General features: G+C 39.3%; 2 protein-coding genes across 3 annotated transcripts; both read right to left on the reverse strand.

Annotated features, from left to right (window-relative positions):
* Window positions 1-631: 631 nt before the first annotated feature.
* LOC103478960 (ras-related protein Rab-18-B) lies at window positions 632-5,641 on the reverse strand. The gene is made up of 7 exons (XM_008433131.3): window positions 5,418-5,641; window positions 4,974-5,029; window positions 4,796-4,857; window positions 4,260-4,332; window positions 3,285-3,403; window positions 2,947-3,013; window positions 632-1,763 (listed from the first exon to the last, which is right to left on the reverse strand). Exons 1-7 carry the CDS (start codon window positions 5,483-5,485, stop codon window positions 1,591-1,593), a joined length of 618 nt encoding a protein of 205 aa, XP_008431353.1. The 5' UTR covers window positions 5,486-5,641; the 3' UTR covers window positions 632-1,590.
* Window positions 5,642-8,510: 2,869 nt separating this feature from the next.
* LOC103478959 (ATP-dependent zinc metalloprotease YME1L1-like) lies at window positions 8,511-17,996 on the reverse strand. Of its 2 annotated transcripts, none has more exons than XM_008433130.3 (18): window positions 17,784-17,996; window positions 17,332-17,466; window positions 15,943-16,129; window positions 15,718-15,816; window positions 15,454-15,563; window positions 15,007-15,157; window positions 14,848-14,931; window positions 14,460-14,612; window positions 13,309-13,461; window positions 12,496-12,628; window positions 12,305-12,367; window positions 12,102-12,214; window positions 11,235-11,390; window positions 10,410-10,561; window positions 10,190-10,316; window positions 8,988-9,061; window positions 8,824-8,910; window positions 8,511-8,743 (listed from the first exon to the last, which is right to left on the reverse strand). In XM_008433130.3, exons 1-18 carry the CDS (start codon window positions 17,817-17,819, stop codon window positions 8,600-8,602), a joined length of 2,157 nt encoding a protein of 718 aa, XP_008431352.1. In that variant the 5' UTR covers window positions 17,820-17,996; the 3' UTR covers window positions 8,511-8,599. The 2 variants fall into 2 exon arrangements, with proteins under 2 accessions (XP_008431352.1, XP_008431351.1); XM_008433129.3 differs by having other exon boundaries at window positions 14,460-14,633.
* Window positions 17,997-19,096: the final 1,100 nt, after the last annotated feature.

Genomic DNA, 19,096 nt, shown 5'->3' on the forward strand with positions numbered 1-19,096 from the left:
TGCAAAAACCAGATGATTTATGGATGGGCTGATAGATTAATGTACGATGGACAGATAAAGTGATGTTCAGAAAGTTGGACTGATTGATTTATGGACGGATCTTCGCTTAAAATTTGCATTGACAAGGATATTGACAGACTGGCACGTTATTGTATTATGGAAAAACTGACAAATAGATGGAAAGATCAATAAACAGATGCATGGTTTAAAGCCTCTCCAGCCAATATTTTTCAGATAAAGTAATGAATGTCTGGATTAATGGATAGATATCACTTTTAGACAGTGGGATAAGGAAAATAGACTGGAAATACATTTTTCCAAACTCAGTTTTATCCATTCTTATCCCAACTTGGAAAATACTTCACTTTTCAAGACTGCATAGGAAACATTAAAAACATATTACTTTTCCACTGCTACAAGTATTTCTGAATTATTGTTTTTTTTTTTTTGTTTTTTATCATTTATCTTGGATTTTCAACGTGTTCTACTTTTGCTTTGCAGATTTTTTTGGGGGGAGGAGGGCGTTGGGGTGAATCATTTTTTTCCTAAAATATTTTCATTCTTACATCCAGTCAACAAAATACTACGCCAGCTACCAAACAGCAAACAAACAATTCTTGGAGCCGAGAGATCCCATCTTCAGGTTTCTATTTATTTAAGTTCAAAACAAATCAAATGCTACTCGACTGCAGCTCTCTTAGTGTTAAGGCAGGTCTCAGGTCAACATGTGACAGTACATGACTGAAAAGCACAACCAAGCATCAGTAAAAAAAAAAAAAGATTCAATTCATTTCTTCTCCCAGGTAACAGTAACTAGGAATAATAAGGTATTAATTAAAGCTGGAATTCAAAAACAAAGGGAGGGAAAAAGTGCTTGGGAATGTTCTCATTATAGGGTTAACAAATGATAATTGCAAAGGAAGCACTGCAAAACTAAAACTCACCAGAGATGGAATTAAGCTGGACAACAGAGGCTGATAATGCTGAGAAAATAGCATTAAAACAATAAGTGGGAATATTTTGTAGGAAAAAGTAACGATGTGGAGGCAGGAGTGTAAAGATGGGGGTGGGGGAAAAAAACAAAAACAAAAAAACGTCAGTAACTGGGCTCCACTGTTTGATGAATCATTTTGGATAATTCACAGTGCTGAGGTGTAATAATAAAGTCGGGAATCTGAAGGGAATCGGACATAAACTAGGATATTTAAGTTTTTTTTATTGTTTAGGATTAAATATTCAGAATAAAACCTGAAGCGCCGCCTAAAATCTGATTATGTTACAGGCACGATGCTGGTAAAGTAATGCCGAACCGAACAACTGTTGCTAATGATGAAGATCCGCCCCAGACGAGTGCTGCTGCGACGCCCTGGGCACGTCTCGTTTTATCTGAAAACACCATTCCACCTCTGATTGATGCGCTTGCTAACGAAACATGATAAGAGTCAAATAAGTGACGATGTTTGAACAGTAATTGTGCAAAACTGCAGTGTTCGCTCAGATGACGGAGCTTCCTTTTCTTCTTCCGCCCCTCTTTAGTTCCGTTTCTCTGGTCCGTATCGTTTCCCCGTCAGGTCGCCGTTTCTGTCGGTTTCAGGGTATGGAGCAGTATCCGCCACACGCCCGTCCCCTGTCCTGCTCCTGCTGCCCCAGCTGGACCTTCTGACCCTGGTTGTCGCTCTCCCAGAGTCCCGGAGTCTGGAGGATCTTCTCCACTAGCTCCTCGAAGGCACACTGGACGCCATCTTTGGTCTTAGCACTGGCCTCTGAACAGAGACGGGGTTAATGTGATCAGGGAGGTAAAAGTGCTTCAGAAGACGAACAAAAAACAACAATGACACAAATGTCCCTTCAGGTCTAAAAATGTAAAAAAATGTAACACTGCTTCTCGGTGAGCATTTATCGTATCGTTTATCGCGATAGATTTCTTGTCGTGACAAGAATTTTGATTTATTGTTGTTGCGATGAATTCCAATTAATGTTTAAAAAAACCCAAACTGTCCTTTATAATTTTCTCCACTGTTTGTTCATAAAGAATATTCATAAATTTGAAAACAAATGATCAAATGCAGTTACTGTGTGCAGTTTAGTGACACACATCACACTTCTTCATGTGATTGGTACGAAAGCTTTTCTGCTTCAATTAAAAACCAAGTCATCTTTTGCTGCATCATTGTGCAAAACTGCAGTGTTCAAATACAAACGGCAACAAGATGGAAATAAACATTTGTCGTTAATCGGCTCAGTTTTGCTCAACGGACCAAAACCGATATGTAAAAAATTACCAATATTGACATTGATGGCAATATGTCATGCATCCCTAGTTCATATCAAATTCTTCACACCAGAACTAAAAAAAAAATTGGTATCAGCCAGGACAAATCGGTCCATTTCTATTTCTATCCAACAACAGGAAGGATTTTTCTGAATTTGTGACAGTTGTGTAACTTCAGGACTGTTTTTGAGAAATCATTCCTTTTATTTCAATATGAAGATATTATCGTTTAGATATTTCACTTTTCAATTTCAATTATTCTTCAAAAAAAAAATCTGGATCAGCAAGTCATAACTCAAAAACTTACAATGTCCAGGGAACCCTTTAAATAGTGCATCTCTAAATAGGAAGTAGCAATTAGAATAAAGAGCAGATTAAATCCATCACATCTTGTAATTTTGCCTTTAAACTTCTTCATTCAGTTTAAATAATAACCCCATTTTTTTTTCTTGGTTGTCTGCATCCCTCGATTTCTTGTTGTGAGCAAAGCACTGTAAAACCAGCCCAGCTAATCTGAGCTGTGTGCATGACTTCCTCTGTGACATTTAATGACAGCTGTAACTTTTAAATACAATTTGAAGAGTTTTATTGGCGCCGGCTGGAACTTTATGGCTCTCTCACTGTAAACGAACATGGCCGACAACATCTGATTCCACACTTAGGCCAGTGCTTACCAATAAAAAGCATCGAGTGTTTCCTGGCAAATTTCAGTCCTTCATTTCTGTCCACTTCACGGTCATCCTGAAACCACATCAGATGTTTTAAGAACCATAAAACTACTCCACGCCGCACACGCACAGCGAAATCCAGACCGACAGCGGCAGAGCAGCACAAAATGCATATAACAGATATTTCACTGCTCATTTTTTGTGTGTTTTGTTTTGACCAAAGAACAATAATGTAAGTCGTCCTGCATTTATGAAAAACAGTCAAATTAAAACTTAAAATGTCTGTTTTTAGCATTGGGGTCAGTCACACGTTGTGCATGTCAGAACTCCAGGAAGTGACTCACCTTATCGATTTTGTTGCCGACCAGCATTTTGACAATGTCGTTGCGCGTCGAGTAAGTTTCCAGTTCGTTCAACCAGTTTTCGAGCTTCGTGAAAGAGTCGCGCCGTGTGACATCATATACTGACAAAAACACACAAAAACACAGCGCCTTGTGATTAGTCGTTGATACGTCAGCTTCGACATTGTTGTTGATTGGATTTGAACTGAAGCAGATAAGCAGACCAAGCGGTGTGGTCTTTTTTTCATGATGTCAGAAAGTTTGGGGCATATATAGAAATGTAAATGTCGGGACAAAATTTCGCATCAGTGCGTCTGTAGTTGTGTTGACATATGCTGGTGTAAAAATGGCTGAGATCTAACTTCACTAGTGCAACTTTAAAACCTTTTATTTGAAGTTTTGGGCAATTTTCTTCAGTTTCTGTTGTGCTGTATTGTACATTTCAAAATATATAAAATCAGAATTTTAAGAGCTAAACCAAAAGCATAAATACAAGTTTTCTATGTGGTTTTTTTTTTACTATAAATCCAGCCATCCTGTTAAGGCCTCAGAGGTTTGTTATTAGGGAACATTAGTGAATAAACAGCATCAAGACGACAGAGGAACACAGCAGACAAGTCAGGCAGAAAGTTGTGGAGAAGTTTAAAGAAACGTTACACTGTCAAAATAAAATGGTGGTTCTTCAAAAAAATAAAAAGGCTTTCTGTAGTACATAACTTAAGAATAAAATAATTTTCTTGTTCAAAAGATCATGTCATTAGATAAATTTTATTTAGCTGTACTGGGGGCATAAATGGATTTTTGGATTGGAAAGGTTCAAGGAGTTTTAAGACTTAACTGAAGGCGGTGTATGCAAAGTTAAAGCAAAATATTATAACCAAAACACGAGGTAAACAAGTACTAGTGCAGTGGATGGAGGGGGAAAAAAGAAAGCGAGAAGGTAGGGGTAGTTTGACTTGAAAAGCATCAGCTGTTTACCGAGTATGACTCCCTGTGCGCCGCGGTAGTAGCTGGGTGTCAGCGTGCGAAACCTCTCCTGTCCAGCTGTGTCCTTAAAAAGAAAACACACCAGACTTCAGAGTGACATTTTCCACCATTTTCCACCACTTGAGCACTGCTAATCTCAATGACAACGTCCCCATTTACTGCTAGAAGTCTCAGAAATGACCCTTTAATAACCTGATCATTGCTTTAACAGTCTTTATAAGTCCACAAAGGGATCCCTTTGTAGTCCTTGGGACATTTTGGCTTGTTGTGGGAAAAAAAAAGCAGCAAACATTTCACCTTCTGAATAAGGATTAGTTTCTAATTTCGTTGTTAAAAGGCGCTTCGACCCTTACTGTGACCCAGGACACAAAGCTGCAGCTCAACAACAGCTGTTGTTCTTCACTAGTATTCACTGCTGAACAATGTCGCCACCGTGTGGAGGAAACGTTCAACTTCACCATGTTTGTTTCCTAACTGTATTGCAGTGTTTGTGAATGTGGGTGAGGATGGAGGTCACGAAGACTCACCCAAATGGCGAGCTTTGCTTTGTTTCCTTCAATTGCTAGGGTCTTTACTTTGAAGTCCACACCTTAAGAAACACGACAAACAAACGAGAAACTGGATTTAAGAGAAACATTTCCGACATGAAGCAATTTCTATGTTCTACATCGGTATATATGAGTGTATTTATGACTGTAATAGAACCTATAGTGGCTGACTGCTCTGGGTCAAAAGTGTCTTCTGTGAACCGCAGGAGGAGGCTGTAAGGGGAAACAAGGACACGTTGGAAATGAACATTCAGCAGGATATTGTGGGGTTAAACTCATAAAGCTAGCTTTCTGCCAGAAACATAATAAAACGACAACAAAGCAACAATACATTTCTGGTACCGAATGTGCAGCATCATTCCTTCAGAGCGAAAACAAAACTTTCCCAGCTGCTTCTAAAATGTTTACGTAATAAAGTCAGTAAGTACTACGTTTTTGTTTTTTTGAGCAACTTTCACTTTGTGTTAAACAAGTTGTAAACATAAAACAATGACATTAGCACCGAGCAGCAGCTGTTGAGCAGAGAAGAATAAACTTACGTAACGACGAGGATAATGTCAACATCAATAAGAGGCTAGCAGCTGCTAGCATATACACAAACCTGGACTTCCCCACTCCGCTTTCTCCAATTATCAGCAGCTTCAGGGTGGTCAGCACGTCCTCGTCCATGTTGCCCAGGTTGGCTATAAGCGGACCTCCAGGTGCGGACGCTTTGAGCGACAAATGTTGAACTTGTTGTTTGCAGCAGCAGGCGGCTATCGGCTACGATGGCAGCTGCCTGCTGGCCGCGCGACTTCCGCCTAATCTGCTGCGACGTGCGTGACGTAATTGACGTTCACGAGGACTCAGTTTTAATACAAAAAAATAATTCGCTAGTTTAATACCGACAGTCTCTTCGTACCCGCATTGGCTAATGATATTTAAAACGACCTCACTCTTTTCTTTGTTTCACGAATCCAACAAATTATTTTTGTTCTATTATAATTAGCTCGCTCGAAGTTATTCTGGTTAGGTCAGGGGGTCAAAATCAGTCATGAAAGTCAACAGGCCCAAATGCACGCAGGTCAGAAAGTACGGAGTGCCGTTTGTAAAGTTACACGGTCTGAAACTGATGGCAATGAGCAAGTTTATTCTTCTCCAAACTAAATATTGAGCTTGCTAACCAAATATTAAGTGTGGAGTTAGATGTTTGGTTCTAACTCCATACTAAATACTAACTCCTAATAGTTAGTATTTAGCTTACCAACTAAACATCTAGTTTGCAAATTAAATGTTTATTTTAGAACAGTGACATTTCTAAATGAATTAATGGGGATGCAAAGTCAAAACCTCCATTGACCAAAAAAAAAAAAATGCTTCCAAAGGCGTCTCACATTTGCAGATGATACCCTAAACTTTATTGGAAAATAATATCTGGACTAAATGAGGTAAAAGTTAAACTTTTTGAAATGTATGCATCCAATAAAAAAAAAATCAGAGAAAGACTATTCAGATTATAGTAATTGATTATTGTAATTGATTTTTTTAAAATCATTTTTGTTCTGGTGATAAAACAACAAACATAAGGATTTTTTTCACTTTTTTCAGAAAAAAATTAGAAGGAGAAATCAGCCACTTTCCCTTTTCTTTTTTTTTTTTAGATTTTATTTGGAGTTTGTTTATTTCTGCTGCACATAATCAGTCTTTATCACACTATGAAAGCGATCTACAGTGGGGAGCCTCTCAGAGAGTATACAGCATAAAAGCATTCCTATACATTTATATACAGGTTTCCCACCACCGAGTTGTATATACATGCCAACCAAAGCTAAGAGATCAAGAAACAAGAGAACATGTAAAACTGAAGCCAACGTCAAGAAAATATTGCTAACTCTGTTGATTATGGTATAGATTTAAATAATGGACTGCTCTAAACCTGGCGTATGCTCTTAGTTGCCTCAGAAATGAAGCACGATAAATTGAAAATGTCCAAACATTTCCAGAGTCTAGGATGTTTGCTGCCTGGTTCAGCTTTAGCCAGCCTGACACATTTCTTCGCTGGTGAAGAGTCACTTCTCCGTACTGAAGAAATCTTAGCTTACAAAGAGAAAAAAAATGAAATGTGGGCAGGAGATTTGAACGCAGCGAAGAAGAAGAGAGACGCAAAACGGGCCTTTTGGTTCGTCTTGACTTCACACATCTGTAATTACAAGGAGACTAAGCGTTTTACTCGGAGGCTTTCCAAAAGCCAAAAACAAAATAAATAAGGATGGTGTTGACTTTAAAATGAGAAAATAAAGTGCACAGACAGTAATGCACTGAAGTAACAAAAAAAAAAAAAAAAAGGCTCGTTACGCAATCACCCAAAAGGCAGCCTTTACGATGGAGGAGCAGATTCCTGTGGAGGGCGAAGGACGGACGGAAGGAAAGAAGGAAGGAAGGAAGTGGGGATATTTATGACGCGCCTCTGCAAACACTAAGATGGAAAACATGATAGCTAACGTGTTTTTGCGTCATTAGTCGATCATTTTTACCATCATAGTAAAATCTTGGTGTGAAACGCCTCCCGGTGCGTCAACGGCGCGACATCTTCCAGGACAAATGAAGGTTCATCCACTTTTAGTTACATTCATGAATCATTACAGGTGAGGACAGACGTGGATAAACGATTAAATTGGATTCCTCTTTTATAGCAGCAGCATAATCTCACGCTGAAAATAATTTTTAAAAAAAATCCTGCCTTCAATTTGAGTTCTATTTATTTAAGCGAGAAAAGGAAAAATTCCCCCAAACAAAATCATTATCAATCTAAAAAGATAAAAATCCGAAACAAGAAAATGTCTGAATTTTGTAAAAAAAAAAAAAATAGGCTCATAATTTCTGGCTTTTTTTTTTGGGCTGGTTGGTTTCTGTCCCGTTTACGTGACTTGATGTTTATCTAATTTATTATGGAATAATAATAATAAAGTAATAATAAAAGTAAATGAAGTTAATAGACAATAATTTGCGTCTATTGCGGATATTAAAATAAAAAATAAACATCTAAACCACAGAAACATCAACCGCCTGTCCTTGCTTAAGCAAAAAAAAAAAAAAAATTCTATATATAACTTTAATAATAATAATAATAATTCATAAGTCTATAAAAGGCTCCCTGACACTCCAGGTTCTAAACAGTCTGTACCAAGATCTCTCTTGGTACAGAAATGAAGCCCTACACTGCCTTCAGGACTGACATCAGTGCTGCCAAGCCCTGACCATTCAGACACCTCTTTTTACACATTACAGAAGGGAAGTAAGTTTTTTGTTTCAAAAGCTAAGCTAATCGATATATTGGTACAATATATCTGTACCAAGATCTCTCTTGGTACAGATATATTATTGATGATTGATTTAAAATTTAATATTGATTATTTTTCTCCCACAGAATAAATACAAATAAATTAAAGTTGATATTTTTTCCCCTACAAATTTCAATGTGAGATTATGACCCTGCCTTAAAAGATTTATCTATCTAAAGGCGCTCCACACATCGGTACCATGAGGCTCAAAAAGGAAAGGAAAAAGGATCTGCTGGCATCGGAACCCATGACGACGCCAACGCCGATGCCAACGGCGAGTCTTTGCTTTAAGAATCAGCGCAAACTGTTTGGGAGGTTCCATGAATGCTTGAGGGTATAAAGTGGAGCACTTTTTAAAAAGGAGACACTGCGGATGGATGCCTCTGATTTAATTCTCTTTAAAATTTGCCCGTTGCCTCCCCCACTGCCCCCTGTTCGTTCCCCGTCTGTGTTCCTGCTGGTTTTATCTGGTCTCCAGCGTTTTGCCCTCCAGGACCAGCTGAATCTCTTTGGCGTCCAGCGTCTCGTACATGAGCAGAGCGTCGGCCAGATTCTTGTGCTCCTTGGCGTGAGACTTCAGCAGGGATTTGGCACGCTCGTAGGAGTCCTGAAAAAAACAAAACAGGTGTTACACAAGGCTTACAGGAGCAGAGAAGGTTCATATGTGTAGATACGATTGATGTCGACCTTCAGCAGAACCCTGACTTCTTGCTCCACAGCAGCTTGTGTCTCCGGACTTTGGGCCGTCAGGTCGGAGTAGGTCATCACGCCCAACTGAGAGACGGGGAGCGGAGTCAGAGCGCAAACAAGCACCACGTTTTTCTGCCGTCAGCTGAAAGTTTTCGGCTTACCTTCTCACACATCCCGTATCTGGTCACCATCATCTTAGCGATCCTGGTGGCGCCATCGAAGTCGTTCGATGCGCCTTAAAAAAGGAGAAGCGACAACACCTGGTTTACATCAACGTCTTTTGAAATGTTGCATTAGAAAAAGGTTGTTGGAAACCGCAAAGTTCGACATAACTTCCCCAATTTTGAGAAGAAGTTTTGACGCCGTCTTGAGTTAATGCGCGAAAGGGGAGATGGGAACACATTGACCCGATGGGTTCTGAGATCAACGAATTTTACCATCCACTAGGCTGTGTGCCTTACCAGAGGCATGGGAGTCCAGCATGGAGGGGAGAACTCTCTGGTTCTCTGCGCTCCGTGCTAGTTTGCAACCTCTGCTTCCTGTTTGCTACAGAAATACGAAACGTCAGCATCTGACGAAATTGCGCTCTGTGTAGCCTGGTCGATTTGCTCCAAACCAGCAGAAGGAAACGCCTAAGTTAAAAAATTTTTTTTTTTAACAGAAAAGAAAAAAATTACGACATTTTAAAAAATGTACTCAAAATTCGTAAGCCAATTAGATGGAAAACATAGCTACGCTAAATATTAGGGAGATATGGCATAAAAATTAAATCTCTTTATTCAATTTATTTCTCCTCTTGCTTTATTTTCTAAAAACTAAATTACAAATGACAGAAAACATTTTCAAAAAGTGAGTGTTAGTTCAAACGTTCCTTCTGCGAGTCGGACGAGAAGTTATGAAAATTTTTGCTCAGTTATGTAATAATATTAGCAGAATAAAGATGTGATTTTATAAGAATTGCGTCTTAAAATTACAAGAAAGTTGTTTTAATGAGAAAATAACTCGAATAATTTTTATTTTTCACGTTGAAGCTCTCGTAACCATTTCATTCTCCTAACGTTACGATTGTATTCTTATGACTTTACCCTCCTAATTAACACAGAGAGTTGAATTCAAAGTCCAAATAAATAGAAACTGTAAAACGCACTGGTCAAACAAGATGGCCGCCCTGGGGGTGCTGATATCGTTCTGAAGTATGGAAACCCAAAGAGTTCATTGATGGAAGAAAAAAACCCTCAGATTTACCAAAAATTAAATAGTCAAAAAGCCAAAAAAAATTCTTAGTTTATAAAATCGGCCAGTCCTACTAACAATATTCTATACTTCCTTCTCCTAATCACCTGTTAAAGGAGCTGTTTCCTACCTGTTGTGATGTTTTCGTGGCCAAAAATAATCTCCTCTGCCACACGGCCGCCCATACTGACATCCATCTGTGCCAGAAGCTGAGAGCGAGTCTCGCTCCACCTGTCGTTCTCCGGGAGCATGGACACCTGGAGGACGGAGAGGCCGTCAAATGTTTACATCACGTTAATAAAAACCCCCATCATAGTTCAAAAGAAGAAACTAGATCTGGATTCTCCTACGTGTCCCAGACTCGGGCCTCTGGGCATGATGGTGGCCTTGTTGATCGGCATGGCGTCTTTGGTGTAGTACGCTACGATGGCGTGACCAGACTCATGGTACGCTGTGATGAGCTTGTTTTTCTGGTCTATTTCTGCACTTCTTCTCTCAGGGCCTTGAAGAAAAAAGCGAGGAAGACGAGGACGTTCAGGGTCTCCTCTATATGTAACTGATGGCGGCGCTCTGCAACAGCAAAATAAACGCCTCCACACCTTTCAGAATTAAACTTTTTTTTTTGTTTTTCACATGCTAGGACAGACAGACGCTTACATAGATAGATATATGCCTGCACACTTATATTAACCACAGTCAGAGTTTGAAATGAATTTAAATATCATGGAACGTTCATATTTTTGCCTGTCTGTGAAGATGGTTACTGTGCGCTGCGCTGCTATGAGGAGTGAAGTAAAACTAGACAACACTCCGAAGCAGAGGGAAAGAACCGGTGAAAGAACCTTATCTAAGGAAGATTAAGTTGAATGCATTTTTAGCTGAAGCCTTTGAAAACGATCCTAATGGTAACACATGCTGCATTTGAACAACAATAATGCAGTTAACATAGTTTGGCCTTCAGGCATAACGTTCCAGGTACGTTTTGACAGCTTCCTGATCCTGGTATTTAATCAGCAGCATCGTGCCATCCTCCCTGCCCCTAAACTCTCCTGGGCAGCCCACCACCATGGTTTAAAAACATCCTCGAGGAAACTCTGACTTGAGTTCATTTCCGGGAGCTGCAACGCCCGTAAATGAACTCCGGTCTGCGACTACGCCGGCGTGGCGTTACACACCCATGAGGATTTTGTCTTTAGCGAACTCCAGCTCCTTCATGGTGACCATGTCTTTGCCATCGACCGCTGCCTTCAAGGCGGCCTGGTTCACCAGATTTTCCAGATCTGCGCCAGAGAATCCGACTGTTCCCCGGGCGATGACGTTGGCCTCGATGGCTGCAGACAGAACAGAGAACAGGCATGTAGCCGGGGAATAGTTTGGATGTCGTAGTAGCAGCTTTGTTTAAATGCTTTATCGTACTCTATTACTGTATCACGAAATACGTGGGTGCACAGAAAGTGGACATACAATGCTTTACAAAAGTATTCAGGCCTCCTGAGTGAATATTTTTCAGAAAAGCCTTTTACAATTACATCTACAAGCTTTAGATTTTTTCACCAGTTAGACTAGATGAGAACAAATATGAGTGTCAATGTCTGGATTTAAATCCAGACTTTGTGTTGAGCATTTTAAATGATCTAAACTAATCAGTTTTAGCTCTGACTCTATGTTCAGAGTCGTCTTAATTCATCTTCCCATCAGCTCTGACCAGCTTACCTTTTGAATCTTTTATTTACGCAGCTTCTCTCAATAAGCCTGAGATGCTTTTGTTACCAGGCATTATAATTAAAATCAGTTCAATAAATGCAAACAAAAAATCTTGAAACAATTCAGAAAAAGTCTGCATATCTTCCCTTCTTCTTTGTTATTTTGCTGGTAGTTTCAGTTTTATTCCCGGCCTCGCTGCCCCTCACGCAGACGTGCTGCACTCTGACCGGACGAGCCCCCACAGAGGAAACTCCGCCCCCCTCAACTCAATGTGAACATGAAATAGAAAGAGTGTGAAATAACTTGATTCGGATGAAGTAATGCTAACAGAATCTAACCTGGATCTACTTTGATCTTCTTCAGGTACCAGTTGAGAATCTCCGTCCGTCCCTTCACGTCTGGTTTGGGTACGGTCACCTGCATGTCAAAACGCCCCGGGCGGATCAGCGCGCTTCGAACACAAACACAGAAACGGAGTAAATGCACAGCTGTGCAGAACCTGAATGATGGGTACTGCATTACCCAGCGACATAAAACGTACTTATCCAGAGCCTCTGGGAAGTTAGTTGCTCCGATGATGATCACCCCCTCATTAGGCTTAAACCTAGAAGAAGAGCTGGTCAGTGTCTCTGGGGTCATTTTCTGATTGGCTTGAACAAATGCTCAGCTTGGAAGATGGGAGACTTTTTAAAATAAAAACAAGCCAAATTAAAAATGTGTTTCTGAGATTACCCGTCCATCTCGGCAAGCAGCTGGTTGATAGTCTGTCTGGAGTAAGGGTGCATAGGAGACTCGATCCTTTTCCCTCCCACGCTGTCCAGTTCGTCGATGAAGATCACACACGGAGCGTTACCTTTAGCCTCCCCTGAGAAAACAGCAGCTACATCTAAATGAATGCCTCGGGGTTGAAGTAAACAAAGCTCAAGGGATTGATAATCACCGTGGCTGTGATTCATAGAGATATGATGATACGAAACACAACTGCAACGATTTTTCTAAATAAGACTTTTCTGTATAATTTTGAATCTAAAATGTATTTCCTGAAATCCACAAAGGCTCAGGACAAAAATAAAGAAACAATCAAATGTATTCATGCGCATACACTACTTCTAACACGGGATTAAATGTCTTATGGACATTGAAAATTTTAATTCAAATTCAAAAATGCTTCATTGAATTTCCTTTTTGAAAATGAAAGCTTTAGTATGTAACTTTTATTTTTAAAAAATATGTTTTTACCACCATGTCGTGACAGTTTAATAAATAACCTGTGAAAAAACAGATTTCCTCCACTTCCTCCTTGTGCTGTTATTGCCGTCTGAAGAAATACACCAACCAAAAAAAAAACAATCAGTGCCAGGGGAGGGACTTAGCGCTGTCAATCAACCTGGTGTACACGCTGGTAAATGTTCTAATGGCGGAAAACCCGTTTAACCGTTAAATATTCCAGCCTCAAAAGGAGACGCCCGCTACAACCGATATGACATTCATGTCCATGATGAGAGTAAACTTCTTTAGGCTCCCAAAGAAGGAAAAACGACCCACTGAAAAGGTTCCTGATGCGACTCGCTCCAACGCCAACAAACATCTCGTCAAACTCTGAACCAGAGGCGTAGTAAAACGGCACGTCGGCCTCTCCGGCCACGGCTCGGGCCAGCAGAGTCTTTCCTGTCCCTGGAGGACCAACGAGCAGAACGCCTAAAATAAAAACAGAGACGCAAGAGAAAAGTTCAACTAAAACAAACAAAAGAAAAAGATGCCACAACTAAACTTGTCACTAATAAATTAAAATGAGCTCCATAGCTTACATTCTAATGATTAGTATTTTTTGAAGGGAAACATTGTTCACAGAGAAATCATAATTTTATTCATAGGTTTGATTGTCTTTGGCTTTTACTTCCATTTTGTTTATCGTTATTAGCTGTTTTTTTTGGATGTTGATTTTTGTGAAGAAAACCTCACACTGCAACCTGGAGATTTCAAAGGGAAAACTTGCGTTATTATGCCACCATAAATATATTAGGGCTGTAACTAACGATTATTTTAGTAATCGATTATTCTGGCTCTTAATCGGATTAATTTACAGAATACACAATTTACAGATTATTCACTTAACTACTTAAGTTTGTTTGCTTTTTTGTTGTTTTTTTTAAACACAGTATATGAAATACATTAACACTTATAAATAATTCAGTTACTTTGGGAATGAAGACATCTTTTCTCAATAAAATGCAAATCATGCCTTCAATGAACGGCCATCCCAAAAAAAAAAGAAAAAAAAAAAAGACGTTTATATATACTGACCAGTAATCAATTTATTTTCTGAGTTTTTAAATGGATTTCTAATTTTATTCATTTATTTATTTTACATAATTTGAATCAGCTGAATTCTGGGTTGAACATATTAAAGAAAGTTTTTCATCTGATATGAAAAACCTTTGTGCAGTTTTGGCTTCATTTCTGCTCTGACTGTGTTGTTTTTGAGAAAATTATATTTTTTGTAGAGTCTGTATACTCACAAAAATGATTATTCGATTACTAAATTGGTTGATGATTCTTTCAACGATCGATTAATCGTGATTAAACATGATTAATTGTTTCAGCTCTAAACAATTTCACTTGAAAACGGTCTCAAAACAGCATCATCGTTTATCGCAATAACTGCAGGGACCGTTTTTTCACCCCTGACCTCTCACCCTTTGGCAGCTTTCCTCCAAGGGCCGTGAACTTCTGCGGGTTCTTCAGAAACTCCACCACCTCCTGCAGCTCGTTTTTGGCCTCCTCTACGCCCTTCACGTGCTCGAACGTCACGTTTTTCATCTGCACCGGGTCCACGGCTGAGTCCAGGCCTGTTGTTGTTCGGAAGCGCACTGTCCAAGTTCAATACAGCACAGGAACGTTATCTAGTCAGAGCAGCGTGCGGCTCAGTTGTGCATTGAGCTGAAGCTGAGCTCCGTGGAAAACGTTTACACCCGATTTAAGCCGTTCAAGCAGCTAAAATACGAATCGAAAATGTGAAAGTAATTTTCCGTAACTGGGGGGAAAAAAAAAAAGAGAGAGAAAAGGGGAGAGGCGGACGTTTACCAGATATGAACGGAGTCTTGGAGATGCCGTAGAGCCCGACCAGAAGCAGGACCAGCAGGAACAGACGAGTTCTCCTCAGAGAGTCTGAACAGTCACAACAGAACCGTTTTAGTTCTGGTATCGGTTCTTCTCTTGGTCGGATCAGGAGTTAAAACCTGCCTTGGGTGCGCTGCGTCAGCGCCTGCGCTTTGAGGAAACCCTCAGCGAAGCCCCTCTTGAACGCCTCCTGCTGCCCATCAGGTACGTTCTTGTTCCTCAGCAGACCGTCCAGGCCCTCAGCGTCCAGCCCCTTATCGCGCGTCAGGAGACCCTGTAAAGAAAAAAAAAAAACACAAGACTGAGTACAACTATGAGAATTTTTTGTTTAATTACGAGAAAATGGTCATAATATTAACAGACAAAAGATGCAATTTTACCAGAAGAACATCTTTAAATTTCAGAGAAAGTCTTGGATAACTACATTTTTATTTTTTGTGTTGAAATTCTCATAACTACTACCTTTGCAACTAGTACCAATATTACAAATTACTAATTTATTTTCCTAATATTACAACTTTATTCTCGTATTACTTAGATTTCACTGTTAAGATTTCCTTCAGAGCTCACCTTGATAAACGACGGTGCGAACGTCTCGGAGTCGGCGGGACGTTCGAAGGCTGACTGCACTCGCCTGGTTTTGGTCCTTAAAGTTTTGAAGCCTCGGCTCTGAAACATCGCTTGAGAAATCGACAAGAGTCGTGAACAAACCGGCTGAATTTCTCACGCCGTACAGCAACACATCGCACAACTTTGTAACTAATCCGGACTTATTAGTCTCTCAGTGATCACAGTCGACTAAACTGCTCATAAATGCAACTAATCAGCAACTACCTGGCCAGTGTTTCAGCTCTGTGCAGATCGTCTGAAGGGGAGACGGGCGCTTGTTTAAGTAGACAGGAGACATCAGGGGCAAGGTGCCCAACAAAAAGCCTGAGCAAAACAGACAACAGCCGTCTGTTAACTGTGAGACAACGAGATGAAAACACCAACAGGCTGCCGTGACAACCGATGAAAAACGACAATTTGTTCTTTCTAAATAAAGCAGTTCGTTTTCACCGTGCTTATTGTGGAAGAAGGAGTGAGAGGAGAGGTGGGAGGTCCTCCATGGCGACTGTCCCCAGGCTGGAGGGGGCGCCTCCTGCGGGCTCAGGCGTGGCAGCACCTGGCTCACCAACTCGTCCAGCTGCTGCTTTCCAAGGTCGGACAAACCGAGCTCCCGCAAGTTCCCGGCGGACAGCGCGAACTGAAAAACACACATGCAGACAACACGAAATGTGTGCCAAGGTTCAAGAACAATTGGTTTTTGTTAAAACAAGGAGTACAGAGCTCTGTAACGCAGTCTGATCTAAAGGAGTAGTCCAAAAAATAAAAAATAAAATCTAAATTTCAGAATGGTTATTAGAGTTTGACAGATTCTTCTCTACCCTGAATATTTTCCCACGTTTAGATTAATTAAACTTAACGGGTCGCAGCTTTTGATTGACGGCAGCACTCTCCTACTGTTACTAGAAAAACAAATCAAAATTCGCTGTAGTTTTATATTTGTGTAGACTACAGTACATACATGTTAAAACAATTAAAAGAAGAAACAACACATTGTACTTGTTTTCTAATTCAAATTAGGTCTTAATATTAGAAACGGATTACAAAATTACTGTTATATTTGAGAAAATAAATATCTTTTTTCTTTTCGCATCAACAACCTTGTCATGATAAAATTTTCGTGGCGATAATTTGTCCCAAAAGTTATTGCAATAAATGATAACATTGTTGGTTTGAGACGATAATGCCACAAAAATGCAAGTTCGCTCTCTTGAACATTCATGAACTTTAATTTCTAATGGACATTTAACACATAAAATGGATACTGAAATCTCTAAATAAAATGCAAGACTGAAGATATTTGTCATTCACTATTTGGTAGAAAATGAGATAGACACACATAAAATCAAATATTATCAAATAAATTATGAAGCTTGTTTTAATTTGTCATGTGATTAATTGATTTAGTGCTTATTGCAACAGGCTTTATTATAATCTATTCCATTCGATTCGTCTCAGCATCTTGGCCACCAACACGTCTTTTGTCGGAATCAAGGGAATTTGATGAGCTGAAAACACCTTACACCCAAAGTATGAGTGATTATGACTTGAAATAACCTACCATAAGTTGAATCCAAACAATTCTCTGCGACTGTTGGTGAATATATTGTGCAACTTTATATATATACACAATTCCAGACTTGAGGAGGAAAAAAACAAATCAAGCACTTCTCTCGAAAAGTTGATCAAAAACTCCAGCCAGACGATCAGAAACAAATGAAAGCATTATCTTAAAGCACAGATTGTTTACTGTGACTTAATCCGACTTGGTTTAAGGACAAAAAGACTGACATCAGATGATATTTGAACAATTTAACGTCGCCCAGAGTTGTTGCGTTATACCTCTGTACGGTGCAGATCTGCATCCGGGGCATGCTCCTTTTGTTTTCTTGACTTGCAGGTGGCACTGCTGCTGCTTCCCACTGAGTTCTTCAGGGGGTGAAGGATGTTGATGAGGTGACTGAGAGGTAGAGTCACCTGCGATGATTCAAACAGCGATGATCAAACCCCCATTTGTTGTCACAGAATTATGTTAAAATTATAGCTAAAACACGCCAAGTATTCCGCGTATTACTATTACTCTATGTGGTGAAGCAAGGCTAGAATAGTTTAAATGTATACCAAGGTACAATAGGAAAACATAAATTGTTGAGTGTCCTTAAATGTCCACACAAACTAACAAGGTTTCATTAGATAAACAGCAGGGTCTGACCTAGCAGGCGAAGCCCAGCTGGGTAGGTCAGAAACAAAAACAAAAACAATGCTAAAGCTAGCTCGGCCTACTTGTTTCTTACCTGTGGCTGGACAGACATTGACAAGGAAAACATCATCCGCTAATATCCGCTGCGGCAGTCTGAGTCACTTTATATCACTGGCCCCGTAGAGTTAAAGGCGTCGGTATGCTCCCCTAAGCTTCTCCGCAGCAGGCATAGCAAGTTCAACTGCGAACTTCAGCAGAGCAGCACTGACACCGGCGGGGAGGATTAAACCGGATATGACGTCAACGGTATTGTGGCAACAACAACAAAGGGGTTTCCTGTCGAAAATTATTTTGTTTTGATTCGTTCCGTTGGTTAAGGAAGTTGTAAATAATGGAGAATAAGCTCGCATAAATTCCTGAAGTGAATTTAAAATGACGTTTGTTTTAACAGAATAAATTGTTGGAGTTATAATGGTGACAAAGTGGCGGAGCAGTTGTGTTATGGTTTTTTTTTCTTGGCTTTTTTCTCGTGTTTTTGTTGTTGAGATATTGCATACTTAGACAATTATTCCCTGTGGTTTTTAATTCCTTGGATACGAATTTTTTTTTTTGTTGTTGTTGGTCTTATTTGTTTACTTTCAGAAAATTGTTATGATGCGTAATCGTGGAAACAAGGTATTGTTTTTAAAACTGGGAGCAGCTTAGTAGCGTTTAAAAAATGCACATAAAACCTGAACTATGACGTCAAATTCCAGAGCAAGTGAAACGGAAACTACAGAATATACAATTGAATATCGATATAACATTAAATAAATATAGGGCCAGTATCTCCGATACCAATAATAATACTTTTTATTATTTAACTTTAGTTTACATGTTTTTGTGATTTCTCTTTTGAATTATTTTGTTAGGACATAATTTGGAACAAATTTGTCTACAAAATACAACATATTAACATGATAAACAGAAACAATAGAAAAACAAAATAAACGTGTTTTCATTTTCCCCCTAAATAGAGTGCAAAAAATATATATAATTTAAGAACAAAATGAGGTGAGGTAGAGTTGAGAAACTACATTACAAAAATAAAATAAAATTTCAAGAAGCAATGTGCTGATTATTGACATTATCGACAATATTTTGGCTTGAACCGCTCACTGCAGAACCAGAAACCAAAGAAGAGTAAGTTCTATAAGAAAATTTAATTTCCTTTTTGGATAAAAATAGTATATATATATATTTTTAGCTGGGTTAAAAATTCACATTTGTTTTTTGTGTATCTTACCCAGCTGGGTTCCACCTAACACCCAGAATTTTTCTAACCCAAACAAAAATAGAGAATTTAACACAGAGTCCTTATTTTGCCTATTCGGAGCTTAAATTTCTTTCCATGTTCTCTCCATTTGC

The sequence above is a fragment of the Poecilia reticulata genome, chromosome 17, assembly GCF_904066995.2.
Source record: "Poecilia reticulata chromosome 17, P_reticulata-male-v2, whole genome shotgun sequence".
Classification (NCBI taxonomy): Eukaryota; Metazoa; Chordata; class Actinopteri; order Cyprinodontiformes; family Poeciliidae; genus Poecilia; species Poecilia reticulata.